Raw genomic sequence first — 23020 nt, forward strand, 5'->3', positions numbered from 1 at the left:
GACTGTCTCACCTGAATCTGCCGATCCAGGGATAACGGAGATTTGTCCCATTTCATCAAGATCTCCTTCTGCAAGACTTTGGTATGAAACTGGGAGTACGGCACTGCCTCGAAGAAGGCCACTATGAGCCCCAGGACTTACATGCAGAAGCGTAGCGACAACCTCCTGCGGTTCATCAATATTTTCACTGCAGCTCCGAGAGTCTGCAGCTTGTCTGAAGGGAGAAACACTCTCGCTTCCATGGAGTCCAGCAGTAAGCCTAGGTACTCCAAACTCTTAGTCGGTATAAGCACCAACTTCTTTAGGATCAACAGCCACCCAAAATCTTGCAGGGTTTGCATGGTGATCGCCACATCCTCCTTTAATTCTGAGGCGGAAGATGCTCTCAGGAGGAGATAGTCTAGGTAACCTACGATCGCAATCCCGCGTTGTCGCAACAACGCCAAAATTGGAGCCAATACCTTGGTACAGACTTGGGGTGCTGATGCCAGCCAAAAGGGAGATCCACAAACTGGTAGTGGGCTTCTCCAGCTACGAATCCCAGAAACCTCTGATGCCGGAGGCATATGGAGGCTTATAAGGGACTTAACAGGTCCCTTACCGCCCCCATGAGGGTCTCCCGCGAAGCCGGGAGTAAGGGTATGCTGGAGGGAAAGAATCTGTTTGGTGGCCAAGAGAGGAACTCTATCTTGTAGCCAAAGGAAATCAGTTTGCAGACCCATTGGTCAGACAGCCGAGGCTCCCACTGGGCTGCAAACTCCCAAAGGCGACCCTTCATGCAGCAGCACTTTTGCTTGCAGGCTTGTTAGGCTTGCAGTTCCAGGGACCGAGTTCTGCGCCATTCAGATACTAGTGCCTGCGTCCTGTGTCAGCTCCCAAGTGTTCTGAGTGAAAAACTGCACTGTTCTGAGCCTCAGGGACCAGCACTGAGCATAAAAACTGCACCGGGCTACAACAAAATAGCAGCCAGGCGTCCAGTATAAAGGACATAACAGGGAAAATGTCTGCCAAACTACAGTAAAATGGTTCCTTGCTATGCTTTCCACTGAGTCACACCAAACATGGCCGACAAACAACTGTTCATAGAGAAGGAGAATGAAAAGACAGAGAAAATGGCGGCAGAACAGCGATATAGCGATCAACATGTGCAGGCCTCCAGACACCCAGCGGGGAGACCAAAGACACCCAGGGACACAGCCACCCAGCTCAGCTCCCAATTCAAGGTGAGAGCCCCCCAGGGGACCCCCGGCTATAGGCACACACACCGCTCAGTAGCCCACCATGCAGCATTCCCCACAGGGGAGGGGAGATCGGGACGAGGAGAGAGGAGAGGGAGGAGAGGGACCCCAAATCGACCTCCCAGGGAATGCCCAGCTGCTCAACCCCGCTGAGGCAGGGAGAGCTGTACTTACCATCTGGACGAGCTGGGGACATTCCATCATAGACCCACTCCCAAAGAGTACAGGGTGGCTGCTGGCCACGGCACACTGTGACTCAGACATCAGTAGCCCGGTCATATGTGTGCCCCTGAGCGTTGCGCTCATCAGCCGCCCCTGGAGCCTGAGGGGCATGTTGTGGCCAACCCAGCACGTAGCTATGGTCTGCACACGATCGATGGCCAGGCTGGGGAGACTACAAGGATAAGGGTATCCAGCCTGTCACCCAGCCGGCTGTTGATAGTAGAACACATGATCTCAAATCTTGCGCAAAAGGCAAATTTCTCCCAAAAAAAAATTCCAGGACAGACGGTCCCACAGGGTTCCTAGGTCTATCTCCTTCACTAGGAAGAAATAACTGAAGCTGCAGGAAGCAGGCTGAGGGGTTGTTACTGAAGGGACTGCCCCTTGGGCGGAACTAGAAAGTTCTGTTTTTTTTACATGTGTAACATGTTCTGCCTTGTCCTCTCCTGAAGGTGGCATAACAACCCTATGGTCAAGAATAATGGAACTGTGTCAGTCAGTGAACGAAAGAGAAAAAAAGATTTGAATCAAATCCCAACCTCTGTTCTTACATGGGAACCACCATGATCACTTTTTTCTTTTTCTCTGGATCCTTAGAAACATTTGATCTGAGAAAACGAGGAGACAGGAACTCTTGAAACTCCAGTTTGTACCCTGGAGCTATTGAGGAAGTCCCCCATTCATCTCCACACTCTTCTTGCCAGATCCTTGAGAATTGCAGAAGAATTACCCCTATTCGATTGAACCTGACAGTGGAAGCCACCGCAACATTTACTCCCTTTCTTAAATGGCAAAAGGCGTGCTTTCCACTAGAATTTCTTTGTATCATACAAAACATCCCCAAATAGCTGTTTCACCACAAAAAGGAAGACTAGCCAGGAGCTTCTTACAAGGTGATTAGTGAAGGGTGCAAGGCCTGAAGGATAGAAGCTCCCATAGCAACTATTGTAAACATAAAGCTGTCTCCTGGGCCTGCTGAACAGGATAACCTTGAACACCTGTTTAAACTGGTCTATCAATGATTAAGCAATACAATTACTGTCAGCGCAGGCTGAGACACTTAATCTGCCAGAGAAAAAAAAAGTGTTTTTTTTTCAATATGAATTCTACCTTTTTATCCGTTGGATCCCTAAGCATTTGAGCATTGTCTGCTGGACAAGTCAAATTTATTCACAGAGGATATAGCAGCATTACTTGGTGGTATACCCTACCCTACTAGTGAATTTCTTCCACCATAGGATAAAGTGTGAAAACTTTTTAGGAGGGAAAAAAAATGCTTATCTGGGTGATCTTCTCAGATACAAGAAAGCATTTCCAGCAATGAATGGACAGGAAAAGGCATGCAAGCTTGAGGAGGCTTTAGTAAACCCAAACACTCAGTTAAGGGTACATAAATGTGGAGCGATCATTCACTAAGAAATTGCACCATCAATCTTAAGATTGGAACAACAGATTCTCCCGCATTTGATACCCCAGAACAGGAGTCATCAATCTCACCAGGGTCTGAGGGAATTTGTCTTCTACTGCCCCTAGTTCCTCAGTTTGAGGGTCCTGGGTATTGGAAGAGAACCTGTCACATTTTGAACCACACTGGGATGCAATTAAAGTCGCTAAACGTATTTTTTGAATCATAATATAAACAAGGGCTGCAGTGTTAAAAACAGTTGCAGACATTTCATGGTCCTAATGCTCATTCTGACCAGCCACCCCCTCTCAGGGGAGGATGCCATTTGTAGAGATGAGTAGGCTTTCCAGAGTTTGATGAAAGCCTTTAGCTCTTTTTTTTGGGGTGATTCAACCCCTCCTTCTGACCATAGTCCGACATACAAAGCAGAGGTACTACCAGAAGAAATTGCATTCACTGCTTGAGCAATAGCCCAGCTACTGCCGCTGCTATTAATGTTCAGCCTGATGCAAATAGTAAATGTATCAAATAGGAAATGCCTGCCCCACCTAAACCTCTTTCATGCTCTTCTTTGCTCTTATGTCTCTCCGACAATTTTGCAGCCAGCATAAATTGAGTTTTTCTCTTTTTTTTTTTTTTTTAAAACACACTCCTGCAATGGAGGATGCCAATGCTGTGCTAAGCCCTGCCCCCACCATCGCATCATGTCCCCCCTCCTTTCTTTTTTTTTAAAAGTTTTCCCTAGCAAGCACAGGCCTCCGATCCGACAGGAGGGAGGGAGGGATGGCGTGGAGGAGACCTGGAAGCTGCCGCCGTGTAGGGGCGGTGAAAGAAAAAATGGCATTGCTGATCGTTTTTAGTTCTCCCTTATACTCCGCCTCTTGAAGAGGGGAAGAGTTCTGCCCAGGTGGGAGGAGATCTGCCTGTTAGCTGGAGGAAAAAAGTCTGCTGCTTCTGTGACACAGCGTGAGCAAAGCTTGAGAAAGTACGTGCTCCATACAGTCCCCAGTGTCGACACTTAGGCATGACAACATTTACTTTAAAGGAGACATTTCAGTAAGTAAATTTTAAAATTCCTTAGAAAAAAGTCCACTTACCTTTCCCGCCGCAGGGTTTTCTGTGGTAAAACCAACAGACTCAATATTCACCCTTCACGGTGAGTTCTGTTAACAAACCTTCAGGAACCAGGGACCCCCCACAATCCTGGACCTGTAAAAAGCACCCCGCCAGTATAGCTTTATGGCCTTAATACCAAAAGTACTGGATTCTGGGGTCCAGCTCTCTAAAAAGAGAAGTGTTACAGGCAAAACCTAATTTCGTCAGATACAAGCGCGAGTACCATTCAATTTGGCCTAAAAGACACTTTGAATGGAGCCGGCTGCATAGCTAGCCCCGCAAGGACTGCTCCAGTGAAGCTCAGCACAGCACATCTTTACTCGTGACCAACACCTTAGACACTGGCGAAAAAACTGAGATACTCCCAGTAGTGGCCCAGTATTGGGAGGGGTTATATAGGGAGGCAACTTTCTGTTTAGGGTGTGCCAGTGTCCAGCACCTGAAGTTGGACTATAACCCACATAGCAATTACTATGGCTCTGTGTTCCATGATGTACGATTAAATTTTTTTTATTTTAAATGGATTACTCCTAAAACACACCATATTGCTACTTACAGAGTTTATACATTTTAGGACTGTTTCCTCTCAGGCCACAGAATATTTTCATCATCTCAGTAGGGCACAGCTATGGATGAATACATTGGAGCTTTTTAGTGAAATCCAACAGTGCATGATCCAAGGTATCTCTTAATTTGAGAGCTATAAGCCCATATATATATATATATATATATATATATATATATATATATATATATATATATATATATATATATATATATATATATATATATATATATATATATATATATATACACACACACATACATATACACACATATTTATATATATATATATATATATATATATATATATATATATATATATATATATATATATATATATATATACACACGCACACACACACACACACACACATATATATATATATGTGTTTCTTTATTTTAAATTAGGTTTGATTACTAAACTTGTATATCTTTAGTTTGCTTTTTTCTGCCTCTGATCATATATAGTTTACCTTAATAAGCCTTTATATTTTTGGCCCCCTATATAAATTTAAAAACTACCATTGCAGTGGGATTTCCCCCACAATGCAAGGGTTAAATGTTTAATTTTTTCTAGGGTACGATTACACATTCCTCGTATCCCCGGATGTAAGCTCTCTACACTTCCCACCCACGCTCTGGGTTGTGGGTGGGCCCTCGGTGTCCTGCATTGTACAAGATGATGCCAGAGTGCAACCAGACGTGACAAAAAAGTGACTTTAAGCCTGGGCGAGCGAGGCATAAGGTGCATAAAACAGCTGTATACATGGTACCCTAGACAAAAATGGGCATTTAGCTTTGCTCTGCAGGGAAGCTCCACTGCAAGGGTCGTTTTTTTATTATCAGCTTTAAAATATAAATTCTACCTACACCTGATGGCAATTTATATCACTAAACACCCTTTCTGGATGGGGAAGCTACAACGTCCGTGAGATCATGATGCACAGATTCCGATGTTCACTTACAGGAAAAAGTGTGCTGCAGGGAAAGGACAATGATTCTTCTCATCTCTGCTGTCACAAGCACAAAAGGGCAAACCCCCCGAGCATAAACTCAAAGCCATCCAAAATGTTTCATTTTTACCATTGAAGAATAACACGCAGATTTTTTGTAAAAATTATTTATTGAAAAACAAAAAGCACAAAAATATATAGAACTCTGTAAACAAAAGCTGGGCACCAGTACCGGGTTTAAGAGGACCGAATTGCATTTCAAGCACCCCCTTCCACCACCTTGGCACCTTGGAGTCCCCCCTATAGCCAGGAAAGGTTTAATCCCTCAAGGTTATCAAACTTTTCTATCCTATAAGAATTTTTCAATACTGCTATTACTCCAGAGAGTTGAAGATTACATTGCTGGGCAATATACTAAAGTGAGGTTGACTCTTCCATGGGAGTGCAGCTCCACATTGTGGCCTGTAAAAGTCACTGTCATCCATGCCATTTAATGAGAGTTTCTGATCCATTAGAAAGATACCTGGTTAGTTTATCGAATATCAGATTATGTCTACTAGAAATGTCACGTTACATTTCAGCACTAAAAGTACCAATATCATTAGAAACTCAATTCCTTTACCTGTGCTAATCTGCAATTACTGTACAAGGGCGTGTACGCCGTTAGAAGTCTAACTTTGCTTGCTGCCCTTGGCATCAAATGACACTGTACTGCTTATACAGCTTTGAGGTTGGGGAAAAAAAACAAAAAAAACAGGAAAGCTTACTGGTTGCGATTACAGATAAACTCAGCCTTATTCAGATCCTAATTCAAACACCCCGGCAAGCTTGCCCAGAAGCTGTCACTATGTTGGGCCAATCATAAGTGGATGAAGCATTCCCTGCCCCCCAGTTGAATATATACACAGCTCTTGCAGAGGATTGGCTCAGTACAGGTGACAACTTCTTGGGGGGCTCAATCAGGTGGGTTTGGACTAGGAGCTGAACATGCCTGAGCTCATCCCTAGTTGCTATGAACAAAACAAAACTCTTTCATAAGTCAGACCCATAGTGCGCAGTGGTCTGGACTTTCTGCAAATTGTGCAGTATAGGTGGTCACCAACATCAAGTTTTGGTTTAACAGTGAGAGCCAAAACATATTACAGAGACATAGAAGCAGAATTCTTGTGGCTCAATAATTGTGTGATTGGTTTCCAGAACCCCAGACAAAGTTAATTAAGAAAAATGTATATATGCTTTATCAATAATTAAAAGACAATATTGGGTTCTTATATTCTAATGTTAGATTCTTAGGTTCACTTACTAGAATGTGTTATGTTCAGAAAGAGGTTTTTAGAACGATTACCCTCGGAAGATCTTGTTATGTAATCTTTAGAGAGACAGTAGTCTAACTTTCTACAGTGCTCTCAGTCAGGCTGATTAGGTCTTCCAAAAAGTGAGAGATTAATGAATCTTGGAATTGTTGATGTGCGGCTTGTGGGAATTCTGTATAGGTGTTGACATGTAAGATGTTTAGGGAGGTCTTGCATGGCAACTGTCTTGAAAGGCCACGTTTCTGTGAAGACACTAGGTCTTGGGACAATTAACTAAATCTTTTACTTGTAAATAACTGTTCAAAACGTTCACTGTGGGCAAAGGTTTTTGTTCATCGTAAATGCTAGGTTTCAATAGATTTGCAAATCTATTCAGAAAATTTCGATAACTAGAGTGGCGGAATACAATTCCAAATCCTTTACCATCTAAAATATTAAACATTTACAGTATCCCACAAAAGTGAGTACACCCCTCATTTTTTTGTATATCTTTTCATGTGACAACACTGCAAATGACACTTTGCTACAATGTAAAGTAGTGAGTGTACAGCTTGTATAACAGTGTAAATTTGTTGTCCCCTCAAAATAACTCAACACACAACCATTAATGTCTAAACCGCTGGCAACAAAAGGGAGTACAACCCTAAGTGAAAATATCCAAATTGGGCCCAATTACCCATTTTCCCTCCCCGATTTCATGTTACTCATTCGTGTTATAAGGTTTCAGGTGTGAATGGGGAGCAGGTGTTTTAAATTTGGTGTTATCGCTCTCACTTTCTCATACTGGTCACTGGAAGTTCAACATGGCACCTCATGGCAAAGAACTCTCTGAGGATCTGAAAAAAAAAATAATGGTTGCTCTACATAAAAATGGCCTAGGCTATAAGAAGATTGCCAAGACCCTGAAACTGAGCTGCAGCACGATGGCCGAGACCATACAGCGGTTTAACAGGACAGGGTCCACTCAGAACAGGCCTCGTCATGGCCGACCAAAGAAGTTGAGTGCACGTGTTCAGCGTCATATCCAGAGGTTGTCTTTGGAAAAGACATATAAATGCTGCAAGCATTGCTGCAGAGGTTGAAGGGTCAGCCTGTCAGTGCTCAGACCATACGCCGCACACTGCATCAAATTTGTCTGCATAACTGTCATCCAAGAAGGAAGCCTCTTCTAAAGATGATGCACAAGAAAGCCAGCAAACAGTTTGCTGAAGACAAGCAGACCAAGGACATGAATTACTGGAACCATGTCCTGTGGTCTGATGAGACCAAAATAAACTTATTCGGTTCAGATGGTGTCAAGCATGTGTGGCGGCAACCAGGTGAGGAGTACAAAGTCAAGTGTGTTTTTCCTACAGCCAAGCATGGTGGTGGAAGTGCTGCCAGCTCTGGGGAGCTACAGTTCATTGAGGAAACCATGAATGCCAACATGTACTGTGACATACTAAAACAGAGCATGCTCCCTTCCCTTCAGAGAATGGGGCGCAGGGCAGTATGCCAACATGATAACCCCAAACACACCTCCAAGACAACCATTGCCTTGCTAAAGAAGCTGAGGGTAAAGGTGATGGACTGGCCAAGCATGTCTATAGATCTAAACCCTGTGGGGCATCCTCAAATGGAAGGTGGAGGAGTGCAAGATCTCCAACATCCACCAGCTCCGTGATATCGTCATTGAGGCGTGGAAGAGGACTCAAATAGCAACCTGTGTAGCTCTGGTGAACACCATGCCCAAGAGGGTTAAGGCAGTGCTGGAAAATAATGATGGCCACACAAAATATTGACACTTTGGTCCCAGTTTGGAAATTTTCACTTAGGTGTGTACTCCCTTTTGTTGCCAGCGGTATAGACATTAATGGATGTGTGTTGAGTTATTATGAGGGCACAGCAAATTTACACTGTTATACAAGCTGTACACTCACTACTTTACATTGTTGCAAAGTGTAATTTCTTCAGTGTTGTCACATGAAAAGATAATAAAATATTTAAAAATATGCGAGGGGTTTACTAACTTTTGTGAGAGATGTATATCAACTACGGTATGTAGAAGTTGTTTGCCTGCAGTTCCAAATCAAATATTACCCATTTTCACAGTGGAGGCAACCATTTTGGGAGTATTTGTGGGGAAAGGCATGCACTTTAAAGTAGTGAATTTCCCAACACAGTACTAAAAAAGTATTAGGTCGTTGGACTTCTTCACACACGTGAGATTTGAATGCTATTGGTGGCTGAGAGAAACGCCTTAAACCCCTTTCACACTGAGGACGTTTTCAGGCACTTAAAGCTAGAAATAGCCTCTGAAAACTGCCTCCCATTCATTTGCATGAGTGCTTTCACACTCCGGCGGGTGCACTTGCGGGACATTACAAAAAGTCATGCAAGCAGCATCTTTGGGGTGGGTTTAGAGCAGTGTAAAAAGCGCTCTCCAAAAACACCCCTGCCCATTGAAATGAATGGGTGTTTGTTGGATTTTTTTAAAAAAAAATTTAAGGTCACCACATGAAGTTGAAGTTGGCCCATTATGCAAGTGTCCACCAGGACCATGACATCGGCTCGTTGGGATTTAAGTTAAGTGAGGGACCGCAGATCCCTTAACCTGATCATGGATTCTGCAGACATTCTAGGTCAATGAAGACCTTTAACTCAACTGTATTGTACTAGCCCCAGTAACAGCAATCCCACTCTTTTAGGAGTTTTGATGGCCTTAAAATACCCATGACATTTTCAGCATATGAGCTTAAAATTTTGGTTGCAGTCAGGTTATGTATTCAGTGTCATCTGTTCTAGTAGGTCTGCTGGTGACTTAAGTGAATTTCTGTGCTCACCATAGCAGTTAAAAGGTGTCCTAGGTTCATTGAACAAGTGCCCATGCCCAATTTCATGTAATCTTCAGCGTTTCCCATAAGCCAAAAAGATTAACCATGGATTCTATGTTTGATCCCAAGCCAACCCCTCCTCTCACAGCTTCCTATTGGCTGACAATTACAATAGGCAGCCTTACTAGCCAACAGGAACACACAGGTGCCAGGCCAAGAATGAATCATGGAAGTAACTTCCTGCAGAATACCCAGTTTTGACTTCACCTGCTAATGATTGTAGTAATAAAAGTAGGGAGTATAAAGAAGCCCTCAAGAGAATGGATCAATATTTTATCTTTAACTGGCTTTTCATATTGCATTTTACTGATCGAAATGCGAGTGTAGGGGAAGGCCCATGCTAAGTGAACACTTTATGCAGCTTGATACTAGAGCAAATCTCTTCACCTAAAAAATTTGGTCTGTAGCACCCATTTCTCCTTCAAGCTTCTGACATTATCACCATCAGGTTTCCTGTTAACCGATAAGCTTTACCTCTTGTTCCTGTTTTTGGTTGCACAAAAAAGGGGTTTATCTCAGAAAACCAACCAAACATCTTACTTCCCCATCCATGGGGTTAAGAGCATAAGGCCAATCTGGAGTCACCAGCTGCATCATTACAAAATGATGCTCAATATATTCAGCAGACAAGAAAACCCAGCACAGCTTTGCTCTTGGCATTAGAGAACTTTAGAAATGTCAAGCACAATACCAGCTTGAGTAGATAGGAAAAGGTGGTCATTTAAATACCACAGCCAACCTGAGAAGCTTCAGGAATTTCCAACTTGACATCAATCATGTGACCCAGGCTGTGCATTCCTCCAAATCTCAAAAGAAAAGAAAAAAACAGACCCTTTTTTTAAGAACCGAATTCCAAAATCGCAATAGGAAGACCCAATGGGGTCCAAGTTTCCTACTCAGTTCCTCTAAAAACACCAGGGGCCATATTTAAAGCACCCCCAGAAAAATGATATTCGTGCCCCCTATGGGTACTGGAAGTATGGCACACAGCAATATATAGTATGGGGTGGGGGGTTGGATACACAGTGCAGACATCCTTCTTAAAGCCTTCTAGAAGACAACAATCAAGGATAGGCAACATAGAAAGCTGCATTGTTGAACCAGGAATTAAGTTTAGCATATGCCTGACAGGTATGGGGTCTTCGTAGGAGCTCCATTATCACGCCTGCAGCAGGTAGAAAGGGCCAGTTATCATGAATGGATTATGGTCCCTTTGGGTACACATTTACCTAGGCGATCTGTTTTTTTTTTCTAATGGGGAAGGAATTTAAGATTTTATATGAAATATTTTTTTTTTTCAGTATAAAGACTCGCTTATTTTGTGGTACGATAACATAACACAAGCTGGGCATATTTAAAGTCCATTATAAAAGGCAGAGTCCTACTTTTGCATGCATGATTACGTGAGGATGATGCCCTCTAGTGTAATTTCTCAGACCATGATAATACAGGAATCCTGTAATACCCATGTATTTGTAACTATACTAACCCTACCACCCCCTTTTTTTGCAGGTGGGCCAGAGTAAATAGGCAGACCTTGTTTTGAATGCTTTAAAGTGTTCCCATCATTGTTTAAAGTGCATCTGAACGCAAGAATAAAATGTAATATCCTGCAGCTTACCAGGCCTAGATGTGATGGCTGCCTTCTTTTTTGCCCTTTAATTTCACCTGGTGATCCCGCCAATAACAGTTGCTGCCCTGGGGTGACAACACTCACTAACTGTACTGCATCAATAAAGCATTGTCCCACAGGGACAGTACTACACTACACTCCCCTCTCTATTACAAGAGGTGGTGATCTGTAGTTCAGACGATAGCTTGAACAGGAGACAACATTATTTGGTTCAATTCACAGGAAGTTAGGACACGGATATTATTTTAGAATCCACAATAATGTTCTGTACTTGCTGAAGAGTTTCTTAGCATTAAGCTCCAACAAGCAGGGCTCTCCGATTCCTCTCGTTCCAAATTGTATTGTATCTGTAATGTCTGCCATCATTTTGAAAAGCGCTGCACAAACTTTTGGCGCTATATAAGGCTGGGTTCACACCTATGTGAATTGGATGCAGCTTTTTCTGCATCCAATTCACATAGCAAGAGAAGGGGGCTGGCTCTATATGGAGCCGGTTCACATAACTCCGCAGCAGGTCCACTGCATTTTGCAGGAAAAACTTGTTATTTTTTGGTCCGTTTCAGGTCCGAACTCAGCCCACAATTCAGGCTGAAATTGGACCTGAAAATGGTGAACCAGCACGCACCGGACTCCTGCTGTGCGACAGATCCGTCTTAGGTGTGAACCCAGCCTAAATCCTGTATAATAATATATTATAATACTACAGATAACACATCTAAAAACGGGCAAACTGCAATATATTACATTTTTATTCTTGGATTTAGATACACTTTATTTGTGTCTGCCACCATTGTGCATAAATGGTTCAAGAACATTCATTTTGTCAGTTGTTAGGAACCAGTAACACTCAAAAAATTGTTGGGCTGCAACTGACTGATAACAAGTAACGTAATTAAAAGTATACTGTACCTAAAGGCAAAACTTTTTTTTTAGATTTGGATAGCGTGGAGAGGGATTAGAACACCTGCCAATTTTTATTGCCATCTGTGCCTCTGTTTTTTTCTTGTTTACCATTACCATTATAAATGAAAGTAAAAGAGAATCCCAAATTTTGAGTTGTCCCCAGAAAAGTAATAGAGGGGAAATCTTCCAATGGGGACACTAGTTCTGGTGACCTGGGAGTCCCCAAAGAGTTCCTTTAATTTGCAGGGATTTCCTCTCACTTCCTGTTTGGCTATGGGACAGGAAGTGAAGGGAAATCTCTGCAACAGGACACGGATGGCGTTAAAAAAATAAATAAAATAATAAAAAAAATCTGACAGGGGCAAGGTGATAACTTTCCCTTGCTCTAAAATAAAAAAGTTTTGCCTATAGTTCTACTTTAAGGGTTTAGGAACTCCACTGTTAAACATACATTAGCTTCCTTACTGCAATAACCGAATGTGGTAAAAAAAAAAAAAAAAAATAAAAAAAAAAAACAGCCACATGTGCAGGAAGAAAGACAGGGGTGCAAAACCTGATTGTTCACAGTCCTGGAACACGGACACACTTTTGGGACGGTCCTCATTAAGAAACAACAATGAATGAGAGAGGTCTGGGTTTTCTGTTGACCGTGTCAAAATCTGAGATTGAACACCACCCTTGTGGACTGGAGCTGCACAGCCCTGACCTAGGACAACCTATTTTTTTATGTTGACCTCCTGGATTTCATTCTACCCATCATGCCCCTGAACAGGAAGCTTTAATTTAGGGCTATTGCCATTGAAAGGAATTCTAAAAACAGCTCTGCTGCTCTTTTCTGCACCCACAAAGATGAGGCAGATGGGGACTGTTTGCTCTTGCAATTACATAAATAATTAATTATTATTATTATTATTATTAACCCCCGACCTCATAAGAAAAAAGACCAGGTCTTCCCCAAAGATAGCTCTGCTCCCAGCTGGGCCGTTCCATGTGAAATCAGCAGAGGAGTAGTCGGTCATACAGGTGCGCATATCTGCATGTTCTTTGGTCTGTCACAAAAGGTCCTGTAGCCTCACCGTTAGTAATCACACAGCTTGCCCTGCACACAAAGCTCAGACGCTGGGTGGGATTGCGGACTTGGTGCTGAGGTCATAGCTCGTCTCGGGCGGCGCTGTCAAATGGGGAGCGGAGAGACGGGGTGTTAATGGCTTCACTGCGCAGCTTCTCCTGTTGTTGGGTCTTTTGGGACTTGGCTCTGTCCCAGTCAGTGGTCTGAGTCACGTTGTCCCACAGAACAGAAGTCTCCGTGTCACTGACGTAGCCTTCGTCTCCGGTGTAGTGGGTTGGGTATAGCAGTAGAGGTTCCACAGAGAAGGCTCGCAGGTCCCGCGGTGAGAAGTGAGAGGAGTAATCCGAGCTGTATGCAGAGAAATGAAGAAAACCTATTAAAGTCTCACTCCATTTTATCTCTTTAACCACTTCAATACCGGCAACTTTCATCCCCTTCCTGTCCAGCTTTCAGCTCTGTCACATTTTGAACGACAATTGCACGGTCATGCAAAACTGTACCCAGATGAAATTTTAATCATTTTCTTCACACAAATAGAGCTTTCTTTTGGTGGTATTGAATCACTACTGGGTTTTTTATTTTTTTTAAAAGACCCAAAAACTTTGAGGAAAAAAAAAAAGTTTTAGTTTGTCAGTAAATTTTGTAAAAAAAAAGCCATTTTTCTCCTTCACTGATGTGCACTGATGAGGTGGAACTTATGGGCACTGATGAGGCTGCACTTATGGGTACAGATGAGGTGGCACTGATAAGGAGGCACTAATATGCCACACTTATGGGCACTGATGGGTACTGATAGGCTGCACTGATTGACACTGATAGGTGGAATTGATGGGCTCTGATGGGCAGCACTGATAAGCACTGAAAGGCAGTAGTGACTGGCATCATTAATGGGCACCGATTGGGGTCACTGATGGGCACTGCTGCCTATTTTACTGTAATCAGGGCACTGATTATCAGTGCTGATTACCTGCCCTAGTGTCCCTTGCGGGAAGATGCCGCTCTCCTCGCCACACAATCCGACACAGCCAATCACATGGTTAAAGAGCCACGCCAGTGGTTCTTACAGAGATCAGGGTCGGGCCGTGTACTAGGAACATAACACGGATGCGATCGGCTCATGAGAGCGGCTGTTCTGGGGCGACGTCATAGGACATCCTCCCAGAACAAGAGCTGCACTGTTCCTCTGTCATTTGGCGGTGGGCAGGCGGCAAGTGGTTAAATTCATATAAATAAAAAGAGAAAAAAAAAGTGTTACAAACACTTTAAGATTTGTGACCAATTTTTGTTTAGAAAAGCCTTCCTGCCCTCACACTGCAGTGTTCTGTGCCAGCAGAGCGGAGTAACAGTCACACCCCTCAGCACAAGTGTCCTCACACAGACTTATATTGCAAGGAAAAAGAAAGATGATCTGAAAAGTGTTTAGGACTGACCTCATATTACCGGTATATGGTTTTGGTAAATTTAAAAGTACAAGAAAATTACATAATGTGTAGCCAGCTTTAGACAAGCCATTGATGAATTAATTCTCTTTCCTGCAGCACAGTCCGTGCCTCCAACAGAGCTATTGTGTTCTCCCAGCAGGGAGCCTTCCCTGCCAGCAGAACACAATGATTACTGCTGGTGGCTAGGGCCACCCCCACTAATCGTATGTAAAGAAATTGACAGGCTGGTTGTACCCAAGTCAACCGATGGATCAAATGTTGGCTGGTTCCTGTTGAACCGGACAAGATTCAAATAATTTATGGCCAGATTAACTCGACCAGGGCGTGGTTTTAGGACACAATGCACAAATGTTGGAACAGGAAAGTGGAGGCAAACTGTGAAAATGTAGCTTGTTAGTACAATATCCATTTGACTGAATAACAGACGCATAATATTTCTGTCATTTCAATTCAGTTTTAAAGTAGGGGAAATTGTGGTTTTCTATATGCAGAGTACTCTTGGAATGGTTTAAAAATATTGGCAGGCACATAACCCCCCGATTGTGCAGAATTGGGTTGAGACTATTAACTCATTAAACGGGAGCGAGAGAGTGATGTACATTAGACAGGGTAATTATGGAAGGTTTGTGGGAATGTGGGGACCTTGGTTGGATAAGATGAGGTACCCTCTATAGGTGAGGGGTTGAGAGCACACAGAAATCCCTTCCCCTACTTTTTTTTCCCCCTCTCTCTGTCGCTCCCAGCCCCCCACCTTGAAATGTCTAGCTGGTCTCCTGCTCTGGCACTTTCTAATGATTTTCTGAAATGTTACTGCCCACTCCGCCATGCTCCTCAATGGCTTTTGCAATCAATAAAAGGTAAACATACTTGGGTGGTGTGAGGGTTGGGCGGGTGGTGTGAGGGGTGGGTGGGCATGGGCCACCCTAACATAAATTAATAAAAAATATTTAAATGTAAAAAAAAAAAAAAAAAAAAAATAAATACATTTTAATTGTCATCATTTGTAGAGAATTTTTGACGCGATTCTAGGGAATGCCTGTGTAAATGGACATCAACTCGCATCAAAGTCAGACCAAAGTAGTACAGGGACCACTTTGAAGTCGCACAGATATGAAAGGTACTCATTGGAAATCATGGGGTACAACTTGTCATGCGACTTTGCAGTACCAAGTCGCAAGACAAGTCACACAAGTGTGAAAGGGGCCTAAGAGGATCTATATGCCTGCAGGTGGAGTTGGGATTTCCAATCATGCGACCATTTATTGGCTGTCATGTTGTAAGCAATGATCTGAAGCTGTCCATGACTGTTTATGGGAGCGTACTCTCAGATCAAAAAAGTAATTCCCAATGGATGCATACTATATATGTTATGGCTCAGTTTTCTAATAAAGCTCATCTGTAGGTTCAAGGAATATCTCCTAAACGTTCACCATTTAGGAGATTTTCACTACTTCTGCAGCAAATCCGGAAGCAAGATGGAAGCCCTGTCAGCAGTGACGGCGTGCCGCTGGAGGGCTTTGTTATGAAAGTACGTCTTTCATAACTCAGTTATTGGTTGAACTGGATGAACTTGTGTATTTTTCAACCAGAATAACTATGCAACGGTAATACGATGCATACTAGCAGATTATGCTCTTAACTTGCAAGGGGAAGATTCATATTTTTTTTTTTATGAAAACGGCCCTTATTACCACTTTAAAGCCCATTCACAACAGATATGCATGCGGCTGGCAGAAACAGGTTAACGCTGACTGACTGGGGACAAGTACACAGATCAGAAAAAGCTGAGCAAAGTCAAAAGTTCTTATCTGCATACTAGTTCTATATTGGAACTTCAGAATACTGATGCAAGAAGGTCATCGTGGCAGCCAGGCAACCAGCATTTTTAGAACATGTGCATCTCCCTTTGTGCTGGGAGCGTGCCACACCGAGAGCCAGAGGGCCCCGTACTACCGATCGGGACCCGGAACACCCGATTCTGGGTCATCTAAATTGCTGTGGTAACCTCTGATTGGCTACCACAGTGATCAGTCACTGTGAAGCCCGCCCTGGTGTTTCTCTCCGTGGATGGAGAGGAAAGATACTATGTGAAATACATAAATAAAAAATACCTGGATCAAGGTTTAACCTAGGTTAGTGCCAGGGTTAGTGTTTGGGTCAAAGGTCAGGGTCAGTATATTTTGAGCAGGATTTTTTATTTTTAATTAACATCAGTGGTGTGTTTTAGGTAGGCCAAAAAAAATAAAGCAAAAAATGTGCAATATTGCTTCTGGGCTGTACTATGGTTACAAACCACAAATAACATATGTGGTATTGCTGCGATCGCCAGGAGCAGGAGAATTTTATTTGGGTTGTGTAGGGTTAGTAGGTTATAGTATTACAAGAAATATACATCTAAATGTAAAAAATGTATTTCTTAATAATTTGGGCCAGTTTTCCTTAACCACTTACGGACCGCCCGCCGCAGTTTTACGGTGGCTGTTTGAAGGAGGATATCGTTGTTATGGTAGCAGCTAGCTGCCATTACCCCGGTATCCCCTTCTTCAGTGGACGGTCCACTACAAGATAAAAGTGGTCTCTGAGGCAGATTCTCCGTAAGATCACTTTTATCGGTGGTGGGAGAGGGCCCTCCCTTCCCCCCGCGATACAGTGCCCTCCGCAGCTTACCGGAGCCGTCGGCAGCGGCGGAGGCGGTCGCGTCTTGTCTCCGGTCAGGCATGGAGAGGAGTGAGGGGAAGATGGCCCCCACCCGTCTCCATACAATTGCTGGCCGGAAGCGATGTCAAAACGTCACTTCAACCCACAGCTATTAGACCCCATTCACACCTGAGCGTTTTGTAGCTTGAAGCCTGAAGCTACAAAACGCTAAAGGGGAAAAAATCTATTATTCTCAATGGAGATGGTTCACATCTCCACTCCATGTCGCCTGAAGCCGAACGCCTGAAGCTCTGGACCCTTTTTTGTCGCTCGAATCAAGCAGATTTGGGCGTTTTTCTTCTTTTAACATTGGTGACCTTTTGCCCTGCACACAATCACGGAAAATCGCAGTAAAAAACGCAGCGAATCGCGGTAAAAAAAGCCACAAAATCACGGTAAATTTGTAAAATTGTAAGACCGCTGCGCAAATACGGTGTGAAAAAAAGTATTGCAATGACCGTCATTTTATTCTCTAGTAAATGAAAGCCCAATTTGTTCTGAAAAAAAGAAGGGGACAATTCACCTGGATGCAGAAAGTAGCAAAGTGTCAAAGCTGCAAAATTGTGCTTAGGCATTACGATTTGTATTAGGTGGGAAGGGGCTAAAGAACATTACAATACAAAATAACTTTTGCAACAATTAAACATATGGTATAGCAAAAAAAGTGTACTGCAAAGTAAAACTGCTGCACTCACATTGGATGCTTGTCGTACATGACGGGCAGGAATTCATCCACAGGAAGCATCTTAGTCAGAGGTTCGGCATTCATCAGCTTTTTTGCTCCCTGAAGAGAGATCAGGTACCCCAGTGTCCAGTATGAATAATCGGCAATGACCAAGTTGCGGACCCCTGAAACTGACTCTTCAGGTTCCTCTACCTGCATTCGTTTCCGGCCCATATAGCTGCAAGACAGACAAGAGGCTTGGATCAGTGCAATCTATGGAACAGTATTACTGCAACTTTATAGAGGAAACAGGGGAGAGATGAAAGAGGGGCAACGCGACACATCAGCCTGTGGACGAGGTGGATGAGGGGGGTGAGGGATACAAGGGGGACGAGGGGTAGTGATCAGTGCACTCTGCTGAACAGCTCCAATGTAAATATACTGAGGTGAGAAGAATCAACTCCGGACACATGCAACCTCTACACTAATGACAGTACACACTCATAGCTTAAGCTGGTCATACGCTAGTAGAATTATGTTAAAAAGTTTTGTTTTAAAAAAACATTTAAGTTTCTTATTAGAGGGGTCAAATTGATGTTCGTTTTTTACCCCACTGATGAGAAAATTCAAAGGAGCAGGAAGAAAAAAAAATTCTGGAACAAAGGAATTTATGACAGTGTATGTGCTTTTTCATTCAGTTAAAGTGGTTGTAAACCCTTACAAACCACTTTGACCTACAGGTAAGCCTAGATTAAGGCTTAACTGTAGGTCCAAGAAATATATCCTAAACCTATACGGTTTAGGAGATATTTGCCCGAAGACAGGCACCGCTGTCTACGGCGCATGCGCCGTAGACAGTGGCGCGCAGGAGCACTGAGCGCGGCATTGTCAATGACGAAGCTGCCGCGAGTGTTGGCTCCCGTGCGCATGCGCGGGAGTGACATCATTGCGTTCCGAATGACAGCGGCGGAGCTGCGAGACCCACCGAGAAGATGGATGCGCCAGACTACAGGGGACAGCGGTGACTTCGCTGGCTCCTGTGTCAGGTAAGTGACACATAATGGACTACTATGCGATGCATAGTAGTCCATTATGCTTTGCCTTTCCAGGGAATGAAAGAGGAAGTAAACTCATCAGGGTTTACTTCCTCTTTAAGTCCGTTCGTTCCAAATACAAATGTTAACCACTTCAATACAGGGTACAACCCCCCCCCGCCCAGGCCATTTTCAGCGCCGTCGGTCATGCAACACTGTACCCAAATTAAATTTTTATAAATAGAGCTTTCTTTTGGTGGTATTTGATCACCACTGGGGTTAAGATACAAACAAATTAAAAAAGACTGAAATTAAAAAAAATAAAAAAATAAAATAAAAATCTTTGTTTCTGTTATAAAATGTTGTGAAGTGGTAAGTTTTCTCCTTCACTGATGGGCACTGATGAGGCTCTAATATGCAGCACTGATAGGCAGCTCTGATGGGCACTGATAGGTGACACTGATATGCAGCACTGGTGGGCACTCATAAGTGGCACTGATGGGTGACACTGATAGGGAGGCACTGGCAGGCATTACTAATGGGCACTGATTTGCACCTCTAATGGGCACTGATTGGCAACTTTAGTGGTCATACCTGGTGGTCCCAGGTGAGCATCTTCGGGGGGCTGCGCTGATTGAGAGAGCAGCCAATTGGCTCTCCTCTACTTGTGTCTGTCAGCACGGGTGGAGGAAAAGCCGATACACGGCTCTTCCTGTTTATACTGATTGGACACAGCTGATCACATGGTAAAGAGCCTATGTCAGAGGCTCTTTAACAAGATCGGTGATTCGGTGCATCAGACTAACACACCAACGATCGCCACTCTGCACGCCCTCGTGGGCGTTGCTTAACCTGCTGGACGTCATATGACGTCCAGTCAGGATAACAACCACTTTGCGCACATCATAATGCTCTGCAAGAGACTGTTCCAGTTCTTGGCAAAATTGGTGTAATACCTCCAATACCTGCATTCCCATTGGGTAATATTATCATTCCTCTCTTAGTGACCAATCTCAGGTATAGGAAGGGGGGGAAAACATACCTAAAGGGACAGCAGACAATAAAAACCTGTCAGAGATCCATATCATTTCACACTATCAGGTTTTTGCCATTCTTACTTTACATTTGGGGAGAAATATTTGTACAAGCTGTATTGATACTTCATGTGTCTGCTTTGTTTATGTACCACTTTTACCTTTTTTTTATTTATTTTTTATTAAAAAATCTCAATACATTTCAGTAAAAGAAAAACCTGGCAGAGGACTTTCTGGCTGGAGTTCAGCTTAAACAAATCAAGAGTGTGAGAGCCATAAAGCAAGCTGTAGGAACATTGCACACATTCCAACTGGAATTCCTCTATTCATGAAGGTGGGAAGACTGTTCATCGGAACTCAGAATAAAGTGACTGTATATACGGTGATGTGAAAATATATACCCCCTTCCTAATTTTTTTTTCTTTTTTTGCATATTTGGCACACTTAAATAAGATCATCAAACAAATGCTAAATTTACACAAAGATAACCCGAGTAAATCCAAAATGCAGTTTTTAAATGAGAATTTCATTTATTAAAAGGGAAAAAAGCTGTCCAAACCTGCCTGGTCCTATGTGAAAAAATAATTGTCCCCTAAACGTAATAATAGGTTGTGCCACCCTTGGCGGCAACAACTGCAATCAGATTTTTGAGATAACGGACAATGAGTCTTTCACATCGCTGTGGAGGAATTTTAACCCACTCTTATTTGCAGAATTGTTTTAATTCAGCCACATTGAAGGGTTTTCAAGCATGAAGAGCATCTCAATCGCTAGAGGTCAAACTGATGGCCAGACTTTCTCCTTCAGGATTTTCTGTCAGAGCGTAGAATTAATGGTTCCATCCACTATGGCAAGTCATCCAGATCCTGAAGCTGCAAAGCAGCCCCAGAATATCACACTACCACCACAATGTTTGCCTGTTGGTATGAAGTTCTTTTTATGAAATGCTGTGTTTGTTTTATACATATAGATGTAACGGAACGCACACCTTATAACAAGTTCAACTTTTGTCTCATAAGTCCACAGAATATTTGCCAAAAAGTCTTGGGGATAATCAATATGTTTTTTGGCAAATGTGAGATGAGCCTTTGTGTTCCTTTTAATCAGCGGAGGCTTTCGCCTTGGAACTATCCCATGGATGCCATTTTTGCCCAGTCTCTTTCTTTTTGTAGAATCATAAACACTGATCTTACCCGAGGCAAGTGAGGCCTGCAGTTCTTTGGATGCTGTTCTGGGTTCTTTTAGGACCTCCTGGATGAATCACTTTGTCCTCTTAGAGTAAATTTGTCAGGCCGGCCACTCCTGGGAAGGTCCCACACTGTTCCAAGTTTTCTCCATTTGTGGATAATGGCTCTCCCGTGGTTCCCTGGAGTCCCAAAGCCTTGGAAAATGGCTTTGTAACCCTTTCCAGACTGATGTCCATTACTTTGTTTCTCATCGGTTCTTGAATTTCTTTAGATCGTGGCATGATGTGGTACTTTTTGATATCTTTTAGTGTGCTTCACTTAGACAGCTTCTATTTAAGTGATTTATTGATTAAACAGTTCTGGCAGTAATCAGGGATCAGGGTGTGGCAAGTGAAATTTAACTCCGCTTTCCAAAAAATGTAGTTAATCACAGTTCATTCATGATTTGGGGGGGGCAATTACTTTTTCATATAGGGCCAGTTTGGACAGCTTTTTTTCCCCCTTAATAAATTAAATCATCATTTAAAAACTGCATTTTGTATATACTCGGGTCATCTTTGTGTATTGTGTAATATTAAAATGTATTCGATGATCTGAATCACTTAAGTGTGAGAAATATGCAAAAAAAAAAAAAAAAAAAAAGAAAATCAGGAAGGGGCAAATACTTTTTCACAGCATTGTATGCATTACTAGAAGGAAAATATAGTAGAATTCCCCACTACTGTACACATTCCAGGACAGCCATGTTTACTATATATTACGACACTACTAAATATTTACAACACAGTAAGAAAACTGTTTTTATGACTGTCCTAATTCCACTTGTGGAACTAATGAATTCATTACATAAATAACTTTTTCTGTCCCTTCCCCTCACTCTGCACCCAAACATCTCTCACATGAGGTCCCAGTCCAGCTGTGCCTTCTCCACGTCCTGCAGCAAATTCTCCAGACGCCTCTTAAAGAAGATTTCAAATCTCAGGTCATCTTCCAATACGGCAGAGATGGCAAGTGAGCGTTCCACAATCTATGAGAGTGGGCGAGATTACAGCGAGCATTAGGTTGGCAAGTTTTCAGAAAGAATTACATTTTTTTAAGGAGTAAGAATATATAAATAAATTTATATATATATATATATATATATATATATATATATATATATATATACACACACACACACACACACACACACACATATATATATATATACATGCCGGAACTCAAACACAACCCTCCCAAATCACATCAAATAGTGGGTATGGTCAGTCAAATTTCACAAACAGTAGGAGGGTCTTAAAGGGACATTAAAAACCAAGATTGCATTACACGCAGAGTGCAGAGTTGTTACTTGTAAACACAGAAACCAGACGTCTGTGTTTACAAGCGATTGTGTTTAGCAGCCCCCCCCCCACCAAGGGTCTGAGCCAGGTTCCCCCTGAAAAAAAGCCTGTGTATATATGTATATATATATATATATATATATATATATATATATATATATATATATATATATATATATATACACACATACACACACCACAATAATAAACACTCCACTCACATTCCATGAGGACTCAAAAACCTTAAAGTGAACCTAACCTAAAACTTTTCTGGGCTAATATCGCCAGTCAGACAGGGCCGAACGGGTTCCTCTTCTTATTTTGGCTAGAGTC

At 42.7% G+C, this 23020-nt stretch overlaps 1 protein-coding gene across 1 annotated transcript in view; it reads right to left on the reverse strand.

Annotated features, from left to right (window-relative positions):
- Window positions 1-9291: 9291 nt before the first annotated feature.
- Window positions 9292-23020, reverse strand: part of COLGALT1 (collagen beta(1-O)galactosyltransferase 1) — an 86432-nt gene continuing 72703 nt past the window's right edge. The window contains exons 10-12 of the mRNA XM_077470110.1: window positions 22247-22374; window positions 18124-18330; window positions 9292-13637 (exon numbers count right to left, since the gene is read on the reverse strand). Coding sequence (XP_077326236.1) covers window positions 13370-13637; window positions 18124-18330; window positions 22247-22374 — 603 coding nt within the window. The 3' untranslated portion in view covers window positions 9292-13369. The remainder of the gene's footprint in view (window positions 13638-18123; window positions 18331-22246; window positions 22375-23020) is intronic.

This window comes from Lithobates pipiens, unplaced genomic scaffold, assembly GCF_037356315.1.
Source record: "Lithobates pipiens isolate NorthernLeopardFrog02 unplaced genomic scaffold, aLitPip1_a1.2 Scaffold_8, whole genome shotgun sequence".
Taxonomy (NCBI): Eukaryota; Metazoa; Chordata; class Amphibia; order Anura; family Ranidae; genus Lithobates; species Lithobates pipiens.